The sequence below is a fragment of the Rutidosis leptorrhynchoides genome, chromosome 11 (assembly GCF_046630445.1).
Source record: "Rutidosis leptorrhynchoides isolate AG116_Rl617_1_P2 chromosome 11, CSIRO_AGI_Rlap_v1, whole genome shotgun sequence".
Lineage (NCBI taxonomy): Eukaryota > Viridiplantae > Streptophyta > Magnoliopsida > Asterales > Asteraceae > Rutidosis > Rutidosis leptorrhynchoides.
In genome coordinates, this window is record NC_092343.1 from 5,513,670 (window position 1) to 5,528,978 (window position 15,309).

The window sequence follows — 15,309 nt, forward strand, 5'->3', positions numbered from 1 at the left end:
CACGTCCTCGCCCATTACCATTACCATAAGGATGGTTTCTACCATAGTTATGGCTTTTGGCATGATGATGGTGATGGTTATTATAACCACGACCTTGCCCGCGTCCTTGTCCCTGTTTATAATTATTTGCAGTATTTGCTTCAGGGATTGCAAGTGTACCAGTAGGACGGGATTGCTGATTTTTCATTAATAGCTCATCATTTTGCTCTGCAACTAAGAGATATGAATTAAGTTCAGGATATGTTTTGAACTTTAGCATTCTCAAATTTCTTTGCACTGTGATGTTTGCAGCATTCATTGTGGAGAAAGTTTTCTCCATCATGTCCGCATCACTTATTTCATGTCCACAGAATTTAAGTTGTGAACATGTATTATACAGAGCTGAGCTATATTCATTTACTTTCTTAAAGTCTTGGAACCTTAATGTTCTCCATTGTTCCATAGCAGCTGGAAGTAAAATTTCTCTTTGATTATTGAATCTGCTTTTGAGACCTTCCCATAAAACATGGGGATCTTCTACAGTCACATAATTATTTTGTAAGCATTCATCAATATGTTGATGAATAAAGCAACATGCCGTTGCTTGTTCTTTTTCAGAACAATTGTTGTTTTCATTTATGGCTTCAAGAATGCCCATTGATTTAAGATGCATTTTTACTTTTATAACCCATGGCATGTAGTTGTTTCCAGTTGATTCTAAAGGAGTAAATTTAAGCTTTTCCAGATTCGACATTTTCTATTAAAACAAACAACATGATAAATTATAGTCACTTTATATTCATAAGTATATAAACATTAAACATAAATTTAATATAACATAAATGATAAGTAGGTGACAGTGTCGACCATATGTAAGTAATCATTAATAAATGTTATATAACATAAATATAAATATTAGTAAACATAAATGATAATTAGGCGACAGTGTCGGCCATATAAATGTTAGATAATAGAAATATAAATGTTAGTAACATAAATGATAATTAGGCGACAGTGTCGGCCATATAAATGTTAGATAATTGAAATATAAATGTTAGTAACATAAATGATAATTAGACGACAGTGTCGATCATATATTATTCAGGTGGTATAACCGACCATATATCATTTAGGTGGCAGAGCCAACCATAATTAGTATTAAGATTATCGTGCTGATAACGTGTTATAATTCAGTAGGCTTATAACTACCTTTAGTGGTTTGATTCTTGATGTTATAATTCAGTAGGCTTATAACTACCTTTAGTGATTTGATTCTTGATTAAGAATACTAATAATGAAGTGTAAGAATAAAGATGATAATGGAGAGAAAGAAAGAAACACTTTGTAAGTGTGAGAAATGGTGCAATTTTAATGCTTGCATTCATGGCTATTTATAGCAAAAATATCACAAGTTTAGGTAATACAATAATATTACTTTTGTGTATCAATAATTGACTATCCATTTATATATATATATATATATATATATATATATATATATATATATATATATATATATATATATATATTATCAAATGTTCATGCGCATACTTTATCCTAATATATATTCGTGTCCATAATATTTGATATGATCAAGAATAGCGATGCTCTTTCCAACAGGGATTCCCACTTGTCGCAGTGCTCTGAATATTCATATTTCATAAATATAAACAAATAAAAATTATTAATTACTACGACTATTAATTACTTCAACCAACATTTATAATCATAATAAAAATCACGGGTTTGTTTAAACGAAACAATTTAATGACATGTTTTAGGTATTAAGTGAATATAAATGCTGAAATCATTTATTTTAATGACCCGTTTGACTAAGAAACTTGTCGTTGTTTTTACAAATATATAGAGACATGTATTTTCGCATACATATGTAACGTAATTAATTTCGTAAAAAGAATCTATATTTGAATATTAATAATATAATAATTATAATTATTATATTAAAAGTAAATAATAATAATAAAGTTCGCTCAAAGTTGAGTATTTATATTTTTAATAATAATAATTATTATTAGTAATAACAAATGCCTTTTAAATTTTTTAAAAAAATTAAAATTATAATTTAGGAGACATTAGTATTTCTTTTTATAAAAGATTTTCTATTATTTTTTAATTAAATTAATATATAATTATGACATCATTATTATGAAAATTAAAGGATAATTAGTTTAATGATGACATATTATTTTAGAGTTTTATATGACTATATAGATATAGATAGATAATGATGTAAAATGAAAGAAGTGAATAAATAAAGATTATCAAAAACACTTACGTATAATGAAGTGAAAAAAGAGTTAGGTCGTGTAAATCGTTCCTTTTGAAGTTGTTCTCATAACGAGTAAGCCCCAAGACACTTAACATTCGTTTAATCCTTTTATACTTTGCATCTTCGGCTTGTTGACGTAAGGATTTTTCTTTTACCTTCTTTTTTACCTTCTCCTTCACCTACACGCCGGCCATATTTACATGAATAAATAGCTAACTAATCGAATATAAAAAAAAAATAACAAAACGATCCGTAAGTTACCTTAAAAGTTCCAACTTTCAAGAGTGCAATGACTAAACCAAAGGAGATAGCATTTTGACCTCTCATACCACTAACTAAGGACAACATCACTCCAGAACCAAAACCTGCCATCATACTATAAATCTACTTACATGAGTATCAAATTATATACCACATCTGTCCCATATTTCCTCTTCATATTGATAGTCCATTCTTTTATTTTGGGTTGTTCAAATTTAATAGTTTAGTTTAATAAATTGATAAAAATAATAAAGTAAGTTCCTTCATATCCTTAACTACAAAAGATGGGGAAAAAGCTTCATATCATTTAACCCTTATATTACTAAATGAGATGAGATGGGATTCTTTGTCGTATGACAAGCCAAAAACGACAACAGTGAGCAACACCTTTCACACTAGCAATTTTAATTATTCCTCCCTCAACTACACCCAACTTGCAAAAAAAATACCAAAATTCAGGGAAGTAAAATGCAAATTCCCTAAATTAAAATAAAAAAAAACACCCAAACATTTCGCCAGCCCGTATCTTCCGCCTCGCTCCGAGTTAAATTTCACCAACAACTCCGTTAAACTCGAAATATTTTCACGAACAACGTCAGCCCGTATCTTCCCGCTCGCCGCGAGTTAAATTTTTCCGAGAGGACCGTCAGACTCGAAATAATTTTATGAACAAAACGATACTAACTACGTTCTAAGGCACTTTTAAAAAAAGCTAAACACAACGACAGCCCGTATCTTCCTGCTCGCCGCGAGTTAAATTTTTTCGCCAACACCGTCAGACTCGAAATAATCTTACCAACGAAATGATACTAAGCACGTCCGAACCGAACACTTTTTAAAAACGCTAAACACAACGACAACCCGTATCTTCCTGCTCGCCGCGAGTTAAATTTTAACGACGCGTAACACATGTGCCGTTTTTCATTCTGTAAATAAAATTGCACTAAATATGAATACGCCGGCTGAAAGCCCCCGCCGCATTGCGCGGGCCGGACCGGACTAGTTAACTACAAAAGATAGGGAAAAAGTAAGGGTAAAATTCTAAAATAAAATAAAAGGATTACAATGTAAAGATGAAATTTCTTAAACTTTTTTTTACTATTAATATCGGAGGGAGTATTATACTTTTCTAGGAGTATTATACTTTTCTAAGTTCGAAACACTCTTAAAATATTAAAATGTTTTGAAGAACTCTTCGGGCTTAAAATCAGTCTGAACAAAAATTGCGTTTATGGTATCGGCACCAATAAAAATGAACTAAATGACCTGGCCACTTGGTTTGGTTGTATCGAGGGTTCCTTTCCATTTAATTATCTTGGCCTACCGATCGGGGCAAATTTAGAACTTTATAAAAGTTGGGCTCCCATTTTCGATAAATTCAAGAATAGGCTTTCGGATTGGAAATGCAAATCCATCTCCTTCGGTGGAATACTTACTTTAATCAAATCTGTTCTTAGTAGTCTCCCCCTTTATTACTTTTCCTTGTTCAAAGCTCCGGTGGGTGTATTAAATGACCTTGAAGGACTTAGACGGGGTTTTTTGGGGCGGCAATGTAGAACAGCAAAGATGGCGTGGGTTAGTTGGGGCCAAATGGTTTTACCTTACGAATTGGGTGGGCTAAACATTGGATCCTTAAAAAATAAAAATTTAGCACTACTTACAAAATGGTGGTGGAAATTTTTATCTAATAAGCATTCTCTTTGGGTTAACGTCATTAAGAGTATCTATGGTAAAAACGGTGGACTCGAATGTATTTCGTCGAATCTACCCAATCTCAAAAAAAATTCGGGTCGCACTTGGTTTAATATTATCAACTAGTAAAATGGGCTCGCGCGATGCCGCGGGACCTTTCGGGTTGTATATTCATAGTTAATGGATCGTTATGTATTTACAGAAGTAAAAACGTTTTACTACGGGTGTTTTTAAATACATGTAGTTAGTATCTAATGTACCTAATGGCCTTTTTAACGGCATGAAGATCGTGTAAAAAAAAAGGGAAACAGAATTATCGATATGATGTAGTTAGTTTGGGGAGTTTATTATAGGTTATGGAACACTGATCTAAATACACGTAATTAGCGTTTTTTTTTTTGGAAGTGTCCGTGTCGCGTATAGTTAGTCTCGTTGTGTTCGTTAGATTTTTTTGAGTTGAACGGTGGGTTCGAAAAAAATTAACGCGAGCCGAGCGGGAAGATATGTCCCGTTGAGTATTGAATAGAATCCGAGGTATTTAGCGTTTTTTTAGAAGTGTCCGTTTCGCGTATAGTTAGTCCCGTTGTGTTCGTTAGATTTTTTTGAGTTGAACGGTTGGTTCGAAAAATTTTAACGCGAGTCGAGCGGAAAGGTATGTCCCGTTGAAAATATGGGTGAAGTTTAATTAAGTTTTTTTTATTAAAATATTGGTTTTACATTTGATACCCCTGGTTTGAGGGTTAGTATCTAATGTACCTAATGGCCTTTTTAACGGCATGAAGATCGTGTAAAAAAAAAAGGGAAACAGAATTATCGATATGATGTAGTTAGTTTGGGGAGTTTATTATAGGTTATGGAACACTGATCTAAATACACGTAATTAGCGTTTTTTTTTTTTTGGAAGTGTCCGTGTCGCGTATAGTTAGTCTCGTTGTGTTCGTTAGATTTTTTTGAGTTGAACGGTGGGTTCGAAAAAAATTAACGCGAGCCGAGCGGGAAGATATGTCCCGTTGAGTATTGAATAGAATCCGAGGTATTTAGCGTTTTTTTAGAAGTGTCCGTTTCGCGTATAGTTAGTCCCGTTGTGTTCGTTAGATTTTTTTGAGTTGAACGGTTGGTTCGAAAAATTTTAACGCGAGTCGAGCGGAAAGGTATGTCCCGTTGAAAATATGGGTGAAGTTTAATTAAGTTTTTTTATTAAAATATTGGTTTTACATTTGATACCCCTGGTTTGAGGGTTGGGATGTAATTTTTTACATTTTTTAGGGGGTGTTTTGTATTTTTTTTTCCCCTTTTTTCCTTGTTGGCGTTTTTGGGGGAAATTGGGTGGTGGTTGGGATAAAACGACCTAATTTTGGGTGTTGGTTAGTATATATGGTAATGGTAATGTGAAACATACCCTAACCAAGTTAGGGTGTGATATATCTAATGCGTTTGTTAAAGTAATGGGCACAGGTGTGGAAACGAGCTTTTGGCATGAAAAGTGGATCGATGGATTGGAACTGAAAAAAGCCTTTCCTAAACTCTTTAGATTAGAAGAATGCAAAAACGCAACTGTCGCGGAGCGGTTATCTTGGGTCGATGGAACAACACAAGTTAATTGGGCCTGGACTTTTACTCCAAAATGGCGAACTGAATCTGAACTGGATCAACTTACCGAGCTGCTGTCCAATGTTACATCTTCTGGGAAATCGACAGACACATGGATTTGGAAGCATTGCGGTTCGGGTTGCTATTCTTCAAAATCTTTAATTAATTTTCTAACAGAGCATCACTCATCAAATCTTGCATACATACTACCCGCTCTTCGAAACCCCTTAATCCCACAAAAAATTGGCATATTTATTTGGCGGGCAAGGCAAAATAAACTCCCCGTAAGAACCGAGCTTGACCGTCGAGGCATTGATCTAGACTCCACTAGAAGTCTGATTTGTGATGACGACATCGAATCCTTAAACCACTCACTCGCCTTCGATATATGAGAAAGAATACATAAATGGTGGAACTTAAATCTGGTACCATTTGCAGATATCGAGGAACTCTCATTGATTTTGAATTCCAATCTCAAAACAACTATGGGTTCCTCCATTTGGCAAGCGGTTGTTTGGGTCACTTGCTATTATATATGGAAGAATCAAAACGATCATGTGTTCAAAAAACCAATCGTGTGCAATGCGAAGTTGGTTTCCGAGATACAAATTAAATCCTTTGAATGAATTTCATCAAGATCGAAGAAACTCAAAATAGATTGGTTAAATTGGCTTTCAAACCCGAGAATCTATGATGTCAACCCGGCTTACAAAATTGGTATAGGCTAAGAGATTGGGTTTTTTCATCCTCATTATCAAAGGAGTACTTGGTTAACTCCTAAATGAGTCGATTGTACATTGCTTTGTCGCTAGCTTCTAGCACTGTGATTACAATCGTCCCAGCTTGTTTCAAGTGAGGAGAACCGAGAACAAATTTGATCTATGAGGGTTTTTCCCTGTGTTTAGTCCTCATGAGTTCTTAATTTAGCATAAGTAGGGTACATTTTACTTGTAAATCAATTCGGGTTTGTATTCTATTCTTGTTTGGGCCTCGGGCCTCATCGTGTAATTGGTTTATATGAAATAAAAGTTTGGTTGATCTTTAAAAAAAAAAAAAGACCTATATGTAAGTTTACCATGTCTTAGCATCCTTCTTTCCTCTTATCTTTTGCATGACATGGGATATGCCAGCATCAACACTCGTTAAAACAGCAAAATTACGAGCCACTTCCAATGTTCCTCCTGAAATAATAACTTGATACGGTGCCAATGAGGAAGGCCACGAAGTCATATTATTAATCTGTACCCAAAAAAAAAAAAAAAAAAAAAAAAAAAAACATTTTATAAAAATTAGCATATCAAAGTCTCAACTACTACGTATTTAATTTTAAACAAATACAACCATCAATTAAAGACAATGAGTCTTATAAATTGTTTGAATATATACAATTCTCTCATCACATTTGATCACATGTAGCTTAACCATAGTTGCAACTTGCAAGTTGCAAACTACGGTTGCAGCATTTTGGTTACTAGCCCGACCCCTCTCAGCGTCTAATAAATAGGTCAACGGTCAAAAGTCATGTAAAGGGCAAGAAAGGTCGGGTCAACACCGATCAGAAGTCGAAAAATCAGTTAAAACCAATCAAAATCAGAAGTTGTTTCTTTCACATACAATTACCAATAACAAAAATCCACTTTGTTAGAAAGAAGCAATCAAAAGATTAACCTATATCGAAAACAATGGTACATTCAAATATGATTAAATACTCGTGAGTTCATAAATTTAATTCTAAACATATAAGGGATCTATCCGTTAACACGTAACCTGTCAATTCCAAAAATGAGTTAAAGTTGAAATTGTTTAATTTTCAACAAAAAATTAGTAACAACGTACGGGTCAAACATGTAAACTAACACAACCTGTGAATCATGAGAGGTGCCCGGACGTGAAGGGGCTGAAAAGGTTGGTAAAATATGGTCGGTAAGAGTCGTAAAACAGACACCAAAGGCGGCACCTGGGACGGCACCTGTGACGGTCGTAATGGCAGCCTCAACGGGTAGAGACCGTTGGGCAACCCAATTATTGAATGAAGATTCGCACTCTTTGTACGTTTTGGCTAAATGTGTGAATGGGTTGTTGTTGTTATTAACCGCCACAAAATCGTTTTCTTCCTTCTTTTTGTTTTCCTTTTTCTTCTTCTTCCATATCAACGGAAAATAACGAATGATTAGTTTCTCAAGCATCTGCATGATCGCTAGTTTCTTAAGAACCGACAATGAAAGGCTAGGGTTTAGTTCGTATAGGTAAATATAATCATCACTTAATGGTAATTTTGATAGTTATAAATAAATATAATTAAGTGGATTATTAATTATACCCTTTAAAAAATCAATCTCGTAAATAAGGATTTTAGGACTGTAAAGTTAAAAAACTTTTGCTTTCAATTCAGTATCTTACAACACTTGTATGTTTGGCAAAACTAGCTGATAGCTGTTAGCGAGTAGCTGTTAACTGTTTGCTGAAAGCTGTTAGCTGAAGCTTTTTAAATGTATTTAATTGTTTGGCAAAGTAGCTGGAGCTGTTAAAAAATAAGTAAAATGACAAAAATGGACACTAGAAAAAATATTTAAACATCATCATTATAATAATTTAATAAAACATAGCCATTAACAAATATCTGATAAAATATATTATAAAACTAAATTATTAACGACGAGCATTCCATATTAAAGTAGCAATATTGTTACGGACATGTTTCATCTCATTCTTTCTTCCTTCAAATAGTCCTTCGGTGCTTGTGTTACGGTTACTAACATCATGAAGCTCATCTCGTGGTATGTAATTTGGATGGCATCAATTATTGCAAATAAGATATCATCTTGACTGTTAATACGAATATAGTTATGCAATGCGAATGTAGCTGTGATAACATCAATTTGTGTTTGCACACTAAACCTTGGCATTTCACGAAGTATTTGAAATCGTTTCTTCAAAATTCCGAATGACCTCTCAATATAACTTCGTAGAGATGAATGTGAACGGTTAAATGCTTCTTGCATATTATTTGGGGGCTCTCTTTGAAATTGAGATTGATGGTATCTTGTCTTGGGATATGGAACAAGGTATCCCTTTTTGTCTAGGTACCATTTATCAACCAAATAATATCTACCTGATAAAGCAGTTAAACAAATCGTGTTGGAATTTGCAGAAAGTAACATGAAACAATAACATAGATATATATTTACCTTCAGGCGGTTGTGGGAAGTTCATTGCCTTATTTTGGATTGAGTGCATAAAAACATGTGTGTCATGTTCTGATCCCTCCCATCCGACTGACACATATGTAAAACACATATCAAAATCACACGTTGCCATTACATTGAAAGTAGGTACTCCTTTTCTACCAATATAAGGTAGTTGTTGACTCTCTGTGATGCATGCCCTTATATGTGTACCATCAATACATCCAATACAATCCTAATTGTAATTTCAACATTAGAGAAGTAGCAATTTAAATAAATAAAAAATAACATTAATCCTAATTGTAATTCCAAAACCATCTCTTTTGTCCAGTTTTCTTTCTTTGTATTCTCAGGTTTTGAGGTCATCTAACAACATGATGAGATTCGAATACTACTTTAATCCTTAATTTAAACCACTTGATTAAAAGCACTTTAAACCCAATTCCATTACTCGTAAAGCCTACCACCATTATTCAAGCAACCGAATATAAACTCGAGTTCAATAATTAACGCTACATATTCGTTTATCATCTTCATTAGTTCCTATTATCATCTATATCAATGTGTACATACACTTTTATATATCAATATCTATATCAGTTATCATATCATTAGTTCCTATCATCATTTATACATACACATTTATATACACATTGTATATATAATCATTCCAAAAAAATTGAATTTCGTTGTTCATGCTCACAAACAGCCCCTCAATTTAGACATTTTCCCTGTTAAAAAAGTCATGGATTTAGGCTGTTAAATTAAACCTAAAGTAAATGTGTTACAAAACTATCGACGTTCTATTGGCTAGGCAATTACTATGGTTTCAAGTTGTCACAGGTTCCATCCATGGCAACAACTTTATGTTTTTTGTTATAATTGGAAGTAGCTTATAGCTTATGAGCACTCTTTATTTCATGATTTTGCGTAAACAGAGCAAGCATCAAGACTAATACCAATCACCCGTATTTCATAGCATATGGACTAAAGCAATCTGATTTCTCCCCAATTGTAGGTAAGTATCGCATCTTTGATCCAATTTTTTCATCGTTTGTGACTAATTAAAATAAATTGTTGCATTATATCATTATCCTATCATCATCTATATCATTAGTTCCTATCATCATCTATATCAGCTATCATCTTCAATATCTTTTTCAGTAGATTTAAATCAGTAAAATAAGATTCCAAGCTAAAGGTAAGATGCTTAAATAAATTAGGGTTTGCCTCAAAGAATAGTGCAGCGGCGTTAAACTGGAATCGAGGAGCAGAAATACACGATGCAATTTAGGCTTTGGGCTTTAATAGGGTGAAGATAACTGAATTACGTGGGAAATTTCTAAAATATTGGAAGGATATTTAAGTAATTTAAAGAACAAAAAGATCGTTCAAAATTTTAAACGCTTGATGTATCAGCGTTTAAATAAGGGGCTTTTTCTTATCTTCAAAAAGCTACAAGCTGCTGTTACCAAACGAAGCTTTTTATCTTGTAGGAGCTTTTTTATGAAACCTAAAAGCTAAAAGCTCCAAAAAACTCTCTGCCAAACATACCCTAAAGCATAATAATGACAGCCCCCTTAGCCCTAAGGGCTTTAGTGTAGTATGTTTCAACTCTACCAAATTGAATTTACTAAGTCTTTACACTAATAACAGCCCTAAGGACTATGGTTAGCAAATTCCTAATAAAAGTTAATACCCTCTAAAATACCAATCTCGTTAATAAATGTTTCAAATCTACCAAATTGAATTTACTAACAACATCACCTTCAACAATTATATGTTCCGGAAGGATCAAGTCTTTGACGTAGTGTCTGGTCTTAATTGATTATTTGCTAGATTTAAGAAGATGATTAATTGCTCGATATGGTTGCAGTCCCCCAGTATTCTTTGTAATTATTGTATTTTCTAACCCCTCATAAGCTTTTAATAAAATTTCCGTTGTTTGCAAACAAAATATTTGTATTTTATATATTTAGTTGTATTGTTTAAATAAAGTTAGGTTTTTATCGAATAATATATATTTATCGAATAATATATATTTTTAGTAAACCATCAGATCTATACATATTTAGGGTTTTTACAAGTAACTAGTTAAAAGACCCGTAGAATCACGAGTATGTTCAATGAAAAACGTATAAAAAGACTAATCAAAGAATTATTATAAGAAGACACATATCATTAAAAGTTATTCTATAGAGATACACTGAATATATGTATTTTATGAAAATATTTTGTTAATTTCATTTAAACTTTACCAGTTTGAATCTCATAATCGCGTAAAAATTAATAAAATAAACTAAATTTATACTGTATATAGACATACTAGTTTTTGAGCCCGTGCGTTGCACGGCTACTCAAAATCTGTTTAAAGATTAGTTATATAAAAACATAATTTTTTTTCTCCATCGATCTTGATTCACAATAATGACATATAAATGAATAACGACACAATAATGAATATGTATCGTAAGTGGTCTACTAATTCACAATAATGAATTACCAGTAATAAATTGCTCTTATTTTTTTATTAATTTCTTTACTCTCTAATATTATTATTAATCATTTATATAATGTATTTTAATCACAATTATTGAGAATTTGACAAGTGTAAATTCCACTTGTCATTAACCCCTTAAAAAATGGTTTTGGTGACAAGTAAGCTAAACAAATCTCTTTTTTATATAAGTATATAGATTCATTAGACAACTCGCAGGTTGTATTATTCATTTTTCACATGAGTTACAACATCACTTGCATGTACTTAAAAATATTGAAGTATAATATTTTATTTGTTCTGAGCTAATAAGAAAGACAATTCCATTTGCAGAAGGCTTATTTCAAATGGGCAGAGAAAATACTTCACATGATAATTCTACCATACCAATGCAAAAGGCTTATTTCAAGTGGACTTCATGACTTCCAAAAGCCATAACACTTTAATTTTAAAAAGGGGACTTCAAGTTGGAGAGCTAGGCAACAAAGGTTACTCAATAGACAAATGTATTAAGTTATATAATATGCACACAAAACTGATCTTTGACTCCCTAAAGTCAAAGAAACTTCCAAAATTGAATTCACCATACTTCACCATACCACTTCTAAAAAACACTATTCTCTCAATAATTGACTGTAGGCACACTGATATGGCCGAAACGGACAGTTTTATTCGTTCGGTGTCGTTAGGTCGCAGGACATCTGATTCAGTTGATCAAGGTAGCACACAGTGGTTTTGTTTATTTATATTGTGCGGGGCCTAAATTTACTTTACTTTCTAAGGTGTAGAAGGTGTAAGTTAACCTAGTGTCGTGTTTTGTATGGATTAACGAATTGAAGATCAAGTGGATAATTGTTTTTTAGTTAAATTACCTGGATAAAAGACAGTAGTTGTTTTTAGCTAAAAGTCCTATGTGCAGAAAAGTAAATAAGTGGAAGGATATCCGGAGTATGCAGATCAGGGAAATATTGACCAAGATATTAGTGTTTGGGTAGGGAGAGTTAATTATGCTTATGTTAAGACTATGCTTGGAATGATGTAGATCTGGTTGGATGAACCAATTACACAGACCTACTTGTCTCTGAACTCCCGGAGTTCTCTTTGAGCAGTGAGAAGTATGTCACTTGGTCCTATAATTGAAAGGTAGCAATACCTCGGAGGTTATCTTCAGTAAAGTATTAGGTTATTTAGTGAGTTAAGCTCTAATCATAACCCTCGTTATCAGTTTACTTAACTGAATAACAACGTGCCGTGTTGATTGAACACTGATCACAAACGGAAGGAATTCGTCGGTTTAAGTTGGCAAAACCTTAAATGAAAACTAACAACCATTCCATCATACTAATGAGATCATATCAATTCAAACATTATACATTATCACAGTTGATATACTGATAGTAAAGCATGTAGAAACCTAATGAGTACCTAAACAGTTGATATGACTAAGACCCAAGGCAACAATCGGACAAAAACATGCAATAGGCTTGGGTCACACAGTGAAGGCACTAACTAGATCTTAACAGCTCCTAAGAAGTCTCTTCGGAACAGTCAATAGGCATACTAGTTCATTCATGTCTCAATTCCTAAGTTCCGTGTCCTAAAAGCGCATTAAATGCCTCTTGGGAACTCCGGCCATACCGAGTTCATAGAATCTTCAGATACAGTATAACCAGGGTCTTAATCCTATGAAGTAGCTAATTTCATATAGGTGGACAAGTCCTGATCACAACCTAGGTTGGTCAATCCTTAAGATGCTGGCATACATACAAATCTATCAGACTTCCTAGTTCAGTTTTAGAACAGTAATCGTACTAATTTAACATAATTACGCTAACCCAAACTTCTATCATGGCAACATACAGATTAATTAAGCTATCATGGTAATATCGGAATGCATTATTAAACATAAAAAGTAAGAACACATGTTTAATACAAAAGACAAGCGTTTCGGATAAAAACCTGAAAAGGCCGAAGAAATCTGCCCGAGATCGCAAGGACTCGCCCGGATATCCTCCGAAAAATAAAAGCTAAGCTAACTACTACTAAAAGCTTGAAAATATGAAATGAATTACAATTTGAGTGTGTGTTGAAATGGATGGAGAAAGCCCTTTAAATAGACTTGAAATTTGCCTGCAAACGGCTGGCAGGCCGTTTGGCAAGCCGTTTGCAAGGCCCTTTTGCCAGGTTTGCCCGTTTAAGGTGCTCGTTTGCTCTGACCATTTGGCAGGCCGTTTGGCAGCCCGTTTGGCAAGCCGTTTGGCTTGCTGATTTGCTGGATCGTAACTTGATTTCTTGTCTTTCACCGTTTTCGCTCTAGAATCTTCGTTTTAGCTCCGTTTTACTTGATTCTTTTTTCATCGCCTTTGTAATTACTTAATCTACAAAATCAACCGAAAAAGTGATAATTTTGCCGACAAAGTTTAAATCTTTATTGTTCTAGGGCTCAATATTGAGGATAAAAATGTGACTTTTTGACCGATATCACACACTATCACTTCAAAATCATCTTGGCCACTCCTTGATCCTTCTGACTCACTCATAAACCAAGTTGAATCCATTTTTATTGTTGTCCACCTTTAGATACCAAACTCATTGAAGAACAAATCATGGCCACATGCTTATATAAACTTCAACTTCTAATAATCAAAGGCTCTTTAATGGTATAGGACCTAATTATCAAAACAAATAAGTTTAAAAAAAATGATAAAAAAAAATCTTTAATGTATGCCAAAAAAAAAAGACTCATAAATATAAATGTCATTTCTAATAATTCAAATACTTTACTCATACGAAAACAACTGCTCTGTATCTAAAAGTAAATATAATAAGTTTAAACTACTAACCAAGCTTCCCATGGTGAGTAGGAATACATATTCACACCATGATCAATAATCCTCAACTTGATGAAACATCATCAAAGGTGCAATGTGAAAAGATGAGTTATTTCCCAAAAGTCTCGATGTTATGAGAACAGAAAGTATCAAAATACCTTAACATGTATATTTGTTACCTTGCTTCAACATCGAAACTTGCAAATTCAGATAGCATCATTAGTTTATAAGTTCAATCAAATTAAATTGCTCTGTTAACTGTTAATTGACTTTATTATTTTAAAAGGTCAACTTACATTAGAAGCTTGTTCGTTGTTTTTGTCCAAATCACTGTATTTTACCAAAACACATCAAAGTGACGTACCTCTTTTTATAATGGACTTGAAAACAAAACAATATGGATACACATAGACATCGTATTCCAGCATACCTTAGTAATTAACACTGTCGCGTAATTCACCTGACCAAAAAATTGTGAGTCTTACTGGATACGTGAGTTGGCACAAAATTAAATTGTGTTACAAATTTCAACAACCAATATAAAAGATTGAAAACATAGCATACCTTGTTAAAGATAGCTAATTCATCATGCACACAATATATGTGCAACTTTTCAACATCTTCAGCTGCTGTAACAAAAGTACATGCAAGCTACGAATTTGTACTAACTGAAAGCAGGCAAGAAACGGTAGTGTGCCAACCACAAATAAGCAAAATTTACACTTTCATCAAGTTTGCAACAATTGACCCACTCGAAAGTAAATGCATCAAAATTTCCGCCATTAAGAAACACTACAAATACAATAAAAAAAATCCAAAAATCTTTAAACAAAAGTTTTACCTTTAACCTAAACATAGTATAGATGAGGTCAAACTTCTGTAAGAAAGTCCATTAATACCTTTCACCCAAGACATCACAACATGAATACCTTTAAAAAAAACCCATTACATTTCAGTTTTACCTCATATCTTGCAATAATAAAC

At 33.2% G+C, this 15,309-nt stretch overlaps 1 protein-coding gene across 1 annotated transcript; it reads right to left on the reverse strand.

Moving 5' to 3' along the window:
- Positions 1-6,883: 6,883 nt before the first annotated feature.
- Positions 6,884-8,004, reverse strand: LOC139877263 (chloroplastic import inner membrane translocase subunit HP30-2-like). The gene is made up of 3 exons (XM_071864676.1): positions 7,782-8,004; positions 7,199-7,305; positions 6,884-7,051 (listed from the first exon to the last, which is right to left on the reverse strand). The coding sequence occupies exons 1-3, from the start codon at positions 8,002-8,004 to the stop codon at positions 6,884-6,886; spliced, it is 498 nt and encodes a 165-aa protein (XP_071720777.1).
- Positions 8,005-15,309: the final 7,305 nt, after the last annotated feature.